Genomic DNA, 7,285 nt, shown 5'->3' on the forward strand with positions numbered 1-7,285 from the left:
TTTTTGTTTTTGAGATGGAGTCTTGCTCTGTCACCTAGGTGGAGTTCAGTGACATGATCATGACTCACCTGCAGCCTCAACTCCCCAGGCTCAAGTGATCCTCTCAGCTCAGCCTCCTGAGTAGCTGGGACTGCAGGTGTGCTTCACCATGCTGGACTAATTTTTATATTTTTTTGTAGAGTTGAGGTTTTGCCATGTTGCTCAGGCTGGTCTCGAACTCCTGGACTCAATGATCCACTTACCTTGGCCTCCCAAAGTGCTGGGATTACAAGCGTGAGCCACCACACCCAGCCTAAAATTCTTATTTTAGGGAGACATGCAGGTTTTTAAAAAGGTAGTGACATATCGGAAAGAAACAGAGTAAGACAAAATGTTAAATTATAAGATGGTGGAAACATCCATATTTATCAGTTACACTAAGTGAACTAAGCTTACCAGTTAAAGGTAAAAACAAGCCAGATTAAAAAGAACCCTAAAGTCTACCTACCTCTTACAGGCCACACCTCTCAATACTGCCACGTTGGGGCTATTAAAACCATAGTAGAGAATAAAAGATTGTTTAAGCCATGTACCAGAATGTTAATAAAAGACTGAGCATCCTAAGTCCATAAATCTGAAGTCCTTTAAAATCTGAAACTGACATGATGCCCACAGTGAATTGCTCATTGGAACATTTTGGATTTTGGATTTTTGGATTAGAGATGCTCAGCCAGTATGTGTAATGCAAATATTTCAAAATCTGAAAAAAAATCTAGAACTGGAAACACTTCTGGACCCAAACATTTCCAGTAGGGATAGTCAACCTGTAGCACTGTTGATAACAGTAAAACCCTAAAAAACAACTCAAATGTTTATCAAATACAGGATATACAGAAGTCAAATGAAAAATGAATAAAAGTAGGCTACAACATGGATGAACTTTGACCATGCTAAGTAAAATAAGCCAGACATAAAAAGGACAAATGTATAATTTTACCTATATGAGGTACCTAGACTGGGCAAATTCATAGAGACAAAGTAGAATGGTGGTTACGAGGTGCTAGAGAGGAAGCTAATGGAGGAACTATTTAATAAGTATGGAGTTTCAGTTTGGGATGATGAAGTTCTGGATGGAGATGGATGGTGGTGATGGTTGTATAACATTAGGAATATACTTAGTGTCACTGAATTGAACACTTATAAATGGATAGAATGAGTTGGGTACAGTGGTTGACACCTGTAATCCCAGGGCTTTGGGAGGCCAAGGCGGGAGATTGTTTGAGGCCAGGAGTTTGAGACCAGCCTGAGCAGCATAGTGAGACTGTGTCTACACACACACACTAGCTAAAGTGTGCTGGTGCCCCTACCCCTCCCCCCCCACACAAACACATTAGCTAAAGTGTGCTGGTGCCAACCTATAGCCCTAGCCACTTGGGAGGCCGAGCCAGGAGCTGAGCCTAGAAGTTTGAGGTTACAATGAGCCTGAGCAACAGAGTGAGACCCTGTCTCTTAAAAAAAAAAGTTAAAACTAAATTTTAGTATGTGTAGTTTACCATGATAACAAAAATCTATAAAAAATGAATTTTGATGTGACAGTAGGAATTAATCTATTTTAGCGGAACAGAATCTCCCAAATTACACGCAACATCACTGTTTTTTTTTTTTTTCTAAGAGCAACTAAACCAAAAATATTTTTTAGGAATCCGTTTTGATCAGTAAAACGTATAAAAAGGAAAGCAAGGGAAATGAAAACAATAGGAATCAGGATGATTATTGCAGGAAGGCAGCAGAATGGGATGGGGGATGTTATGGTTAAATATAGGTTATTGTCAGACGTCCTAGTTTGTGGATGATGGTTGCATTATTAAAAATAAGGCCAGGTGTGGTGGCTCACACCTGTAACTCCAACATTTGGGTTAAGAGGATCACTTGAGGCCAGGAGTTTGAGACTATTCTGGGCAACATAGCAAAAACCTGTCTCTACAAAAAAAGTGAAAAAAAATTAGCCAGGTGTGGTAGCGCATGCCTGTAGTCCCAGATAATCAGGAGACTGAAGTAGAAGGAGGGCTTAAGCCCAGGAGGTTGAGGTGGCAGTGAGCTATGTTTGTGCCACTGTACTCCAGCCTGGAGTACTCCACTGTACTTCCAGTACAATGCCCTGTCTCAAGTTATAAAAAGGTAAACATAAGTAAAATGGGCCCTGTGTGGATGAACAGAGTATGTCTTGAATAAAAGAGTTTAATTCTGTGCACTTGAGGTCTAATGGGGAAAAATGCTGTTAAGTGGGGATGTTAGTGCTTGTCTGAGTTTGAAATATCGACTCCAGTACTTACTCATTGGGTGATCTTGGACAAATAACTCATGTTTCTCTTTCCTGCTGTATAAAATAAGGATAATGTCTACACAGTAGGGCTATTTCGGTATTAAATGGGTTTATATGTATGTCTGGTACATCGTAGGCTTGATGAGCCTTTACCATTTGTTTCAATTATCTAATGCTATGGAATAAACCACCCCAAAACTTAGCGAGTTGAAACAGTCATTTTATTTTTCATTCAGTGGAGCGACGGGTTGAGTTGGATAGTTTTGGTGTTCTTGTGGTTTGTCATGCAGCTGTAAGTCAGGTGGCAGCTGGGGCTGGAATGTGTGTGATGGTTTGTTGTGTTTCCTTTCTTTCCTTTTTTTTTGGACACCTCAAGACCGTTGAGTGAGTGCTTTGTTGTAGTCAGGTGGCAACTGGGGCTGGAAGATGTGTGGTGCTTTGGAGGATACAGCTAAGAGTCGGGCTCAGCTGGGCAACTGCATCTCCCTCTCCTTGTAGCCTTTTTGCATGGTCTCCAGTAGGGTAGCCAGATTTTGGGCACCTCCAAAAGTACAAAACAACCCTCCAGGCCTGGAATTGTCACATTATCACGTGCTGCATTCTATTAAGTCATAGAGCCAGTTAGGGAGTGTGGTTCATTGGGAGCCATTTTTGGAAACTACATATTATTATTAATGTTTCCATCTACCATGTTGCTCTACCACGTATATAGTTTAGATACTGGGAATGTATAAATAAATAGTTACAAATTCCTGCCCACTTGAAGCTTATGTTTTACATAATAAATAATTAAAGTATATCGTGTTTTTGGTTGGTAATAAGGTTGGTAGGGAAAAATAAAGCAGGGAAGGAGATAGGGCATAGAAGTGGTTGGGAGTTTCAGTTTTAAAAATGACTTCACGTGAGGCCTTGTTGACAAACTGTCATTTGAGCAGAGACAAAAAAAAGGGATAAGAACTGGAGGGCAGGCTGGGAATGGTAGCCTAGTCCTATAATCCCAGGGATTACAGCACTTTGGCTGAAGGAGGAGCCCAGGAATTTGAGACCAACCAGGGTAACATAGCAAGACCCTGACTCTACAAAAAAATAAATTAGCTGGGCATGGTGGCTTGCACCTGAAGTTCCAGCTTCTTGGGAGACTGAGGTGGAAGGATTGCCAGAGCCCAGGAGGTTGAGAGGCTGCAATGAACCATGATTGTGCCACTGCACTCCAGCCTGGATGACAGAGTGAGACCCTATCTCTAAAAGAAGAAAGTGAATGAGGAAGTAGGGGATGAGATCAACAGCCACACATTAAAAGCCAGCTTTAAAATTACTTTTTTTCTTTTGGGCATAAAGCTTTTAATTTTTTTTTTTTTGAGACAGAGTTTCGCACTTGTTACCCAGTCTGGAGTGTAATGGCGCAATCTCGGCTCACCGCAACCTCCGCCTCCTGGGTTCAAGCAATTCTCCTGCCTCAGTCTCCTGAGTAGCTGGGACTACAGGCGTGTGCCACCATGCCCAGCTTATTTTTGTATTTTTAGTAGAGACGGGGTTTCACCATGTTGACCAGGATGGTCTTGATCTCTTGACCCCGTGATCCACCCGCCTCAGCCTCCCAAAGTGCTGGGATTATAGTTGTGAGCCACGGCACCCGGCCCCATAGCTTTTAAATTTTAAGTTGTGCTTGTTTTCTATTTGACTTCCTATTTTGTAGCAAAGGAAGGTAATAGGAGAGGGAGGAATTTATATTTTGTTACAGCTATAAGCCTTTTCAGAAGCATGAGGGATTGTGTTTTATTCAACCAGTGTATTAATTGATTGTCTTTTTTTTTTTTTTTTTGAGAGGGAGTTTCCCTCTTGTCACCCAGGCTGGAGTGCAATGGCAAGATCTCAGCTCACTGAAACCTCTGCCTCTGGTTCAAACGATTCTCCTGCCTCAGCCTCCCGAGTAGCTGGGATTACAGGCATGTGCCATCACGCCCAGCTAATTTCGTAGTTTTAGTAGAGACAGGGTTTCACCATGTTGGCCAGGCTGATTTTGAATTCCTGACCCCAGGTGATCCACCCTCCTCGGCCTCCCAAAGTGCTGGGATTACAGGCATGAGCCACTGAGCCTGGCTAATTGTCTTAAAATTAAAAAAAAATTTTTTTGGAGACAGGGTATTACTCTGTCACCCAGGCTGGAGTGCAGTGGCAAGGTCTTGGCCCACTGAGATCTCCACCTTGCTGGTTCAAGCGATTCTCATGCCTTAGCCTCCCGAGTAGCTGGGATTATAGGCACATGCCACACCCAGCTAGTTTTTGTTATTTTTAGTAGAGACAGGATTTCAACATGTTGCCCGGGCTAGTCTCAAACTCCTGACCTCAGGTGATCTGCCTGTCTTAGCCTCCCAAAGTGTTAGGATTACAGGTGTGAGCCACTGCGCCTGGCCTATTGATTGTCTTTCTAAGATTCTTTTACTCTTTCCCTGATGTGGCTTGTTAGTAATCAATTTTAATAATTATTGCCTTTTTGTTAGAAAAACAGTGTGAATGAAGGTTAACTCAAGCAAGTTTATTTGAAAATCTATTTTCCGGCCAGGTGCAGTGGCTCATGCCTGTAATCCCAGCACTTTGGGAGTCTGAGGTGGGCGGATCACAAGGTCAGGAATTTGAGACCAGCCTGCCTAACGTGGTAAAATCCTGTCTCTACTAAAAATGCAAAACTTAGGGTGTGGCGGTGTGCGCCAGCTACTCAGGAGACTGAGGCAGGAGAGTCGCTTGAACCTAGGAAGCGGAGGTTTCATTGAGCCGAGATTGAGCCACTGCACTCCAGCCTGGGTGACAGAGCGAGGCCTCATTAACAAACTGTCAGACTCCAAAAAAGAAAAATTAAAAAATTAAAAAATCTATTTTTCTTCTCTGTAGCTTTTTTTTTTTTGATAATAGGCGAAAGATTTTCATTAACCTTTCTTTCAGTTCATGCTACATCTTTTCCTTGATGCTATGTGTCCATCTTGGTTTAACCCGTTTTGTAGATTTACAATTGCCATGTTCTTTTTGGGGTTGATTTAAAAGCTGTTTTAACTGGAACTGAAAGTGTTGACTTTTAGTTTACTGTAGTCCTCTGTGAAGACATGTTCCAACATGTTTTAGAGGTTTTCCTACAAGTCTTGTTGGAATCTTAAACCTATGACTCACCTTGGTAAATCCCCAGTCTTGCATCTAGAGAGGGCTCTGCCTGATAACCATTGGGAAGATAAGGATTTGAATTTCAGCTAAAACAGTTTACTCATTCATTAACATCATCGAGGAGGTTGAGGCATGTCTGAAACTGTTTCTGTTTCAGGCTTCACCTGACAGAAGCATGGACGATTCTTATACTTAATTAAATTCTTCAGTTTGGCAGGATCTGAACTAGAAAGTCATCTGAAGATACGCAGAACCTCAGCAAGGGTATGCAGCATTTGTGTAGGGTGCTCCATTTTATGTGTCATATTTGTTTTTTACTTCTGCTGGTTGCCTTTCTGTGAATGCTAAATAGGAAATTTTCTATGTTAGAATAGATTTTATAAAGTTTTTTTTTTCTATTTAGTTTTGCCAACAGACTGCAGTTTCTTCACTGCCAAAATGACATCATTTTCCACCTCTGCCCAGTGTTCAACATCTGACAGTGCTTGTAGGATCTCTCCTGGACAAACCAATCAGGTAAATCATTTTGGGTGTTTCTAGTTTTTTTTTTTTTTTTAAGGTTTAACTGGCTCATGACTGTAATCCCAGCACTTTGAGAAGTCAAGGCAGGAAGCTCGCTTCAAGCCAGATGTTTGAGAACAGCCTTGGCAACGTAGTGAGCCCCCTGTCTCTACAGAAAATTTCTAAAAAAAAAATAAATTAGCTGGGTGCAGTGGGGTATGCCTTTAGTTCTAGCTACTTGGGAGGCTGAGGCAGGATGATCACTTGAACCCAGGAGTTCAAAGCTGCAGTGAATTACAGTCACAACCACTGCACCCAAGACTGGGCAAGAGAGTAAGACCTTGTCTCTTTTTTAAAAATAGGGGGGATGTGGGAGTGTTGCTGGGTGAGGTGGCATATACCTGTGTTCCCAGCACTTTGGGAGGCTGAGGTAGGCAGGTCTCTTGAGCCCAGGGGTTTGATACCAGCCAGGGAAACATGGTGAAACCCCCTATCTACAAAAAAATAGAAAAATTACCCAGTATGGTGGTGTGCACCTGTAGTCCCAGCTACTCTGAAGGCTGAAGTTGAGCTGGGGAGATTGAGGCTGCAGTGACCTGTGATCACACCACTGCACTGCAGCCTGGGCAGCAGAGCAAGACTTTGTTTAAAAAAAACAAAAAAAAGTGGGGGAAGCTGTTTAAAGAGGTTCTTTTGTTCCATAGTTTCAGAAACCTACTTGAAATGTAAATAGCACATTTATTTATGTTTACATTAGGTACGACCAAAACTGCCACTTTTGAAGATTTTGCATGCAGCAGGTGCGCAAGGTGAAATGTTCACTGTTAAAGAGGTAAGCCATAAAATTCTCAGCTTTAAGAATAGTTGGCCAGGCATGGTGGCTCACGCCTGTAATCCCAGCACTTTAAGAGGCCGAGGTGGGCAGGTCACGAGGTCAGGAAATCGAGACCATCTTGGCTAACATGGTGAAACTCCATCTCTACTAAAAATACAAAAAATGAGCTAGGTGTGGTGGCACATGCCTGTAATCCCAGTTACTCACGAGGCTGAGGCAGGAGAATTGCCTGAACCTGGGAGGCAGAGGTTGCAGTGAGCGGAGATAGTGCCATTGCACTCCAGCCTGGTGATAGAGCGAGACTCCGTCTCAAAAAAAAAAAGGAACAGTGGGGCCGGGCACGGTGGCTCAAGCCTGTAATCCCAGCACTTTGGGAAGCCGAGGCAGGTGGATCACAAGGTCAAGAGATCGAGACTATCCTGGTCAACATGGTGAAACCCCGTCTCTACTAAAAATACAAAAGATCAGCTGGGCATGGTGGCGCGTGCCTGTAA

General features: G+C 42.7%; 1 protein-coding gene across 5 annotated transcripts in view; it reads left to right on the forward strand.

Moving 5' to 3' along the window:
* MDM4 (MDM4 regulator of p53) overlaps window positions 1-7,285 on the forward strand; it is a 36,482-nt gene that overhangs the window by 5,366 nt on the left and 23,831 nt on the right. For 3 of the 5 annotated variants that reach the window (XR_005199639.1, XM_037737340.1, XM_037737339.1), the window contains exons 2-4: window positions 5,613-5,734; window positions 5,859-5,971; window positions 6,714-6,788. Coding sequence is in view for 3 of the 5 variants with exons in the window: in XM_037737340.1 (XP_037593268.1) it covers window positions 5,722-5,734; window positions 5,859-5,971; window positions 6,714-6,788 (201 nt within the window). In the remaining 2 variants the exon portion in view is untranslated. The remainder of the gene's footprint in view (window positions 1-5,612; window positions 5,735-5,858; window positions 5,972-6,713; window positions 6,789-7,285) is intronic. The other 2 variants (XR_001824163.2, XM_017525408.2) reach the window with 1 other exon arrangement.

This window comes from Cebus imitator, unplaced genomic scaffold, assembly GCF_001604975.1.
Source record: "Cebus imitator isolate Cc_AM_T3 unplaced genomic scaffold, Cebus_imitator-1.0 Scaffold38, whole genome shotgun sequence".
Classification (NCBI taxonomy): domain Eukaryota; kingdom Metazoa; phylum Chordata; class Mammalia; order Primates; family Cebidae; genus Cebus; species Cebus imitator.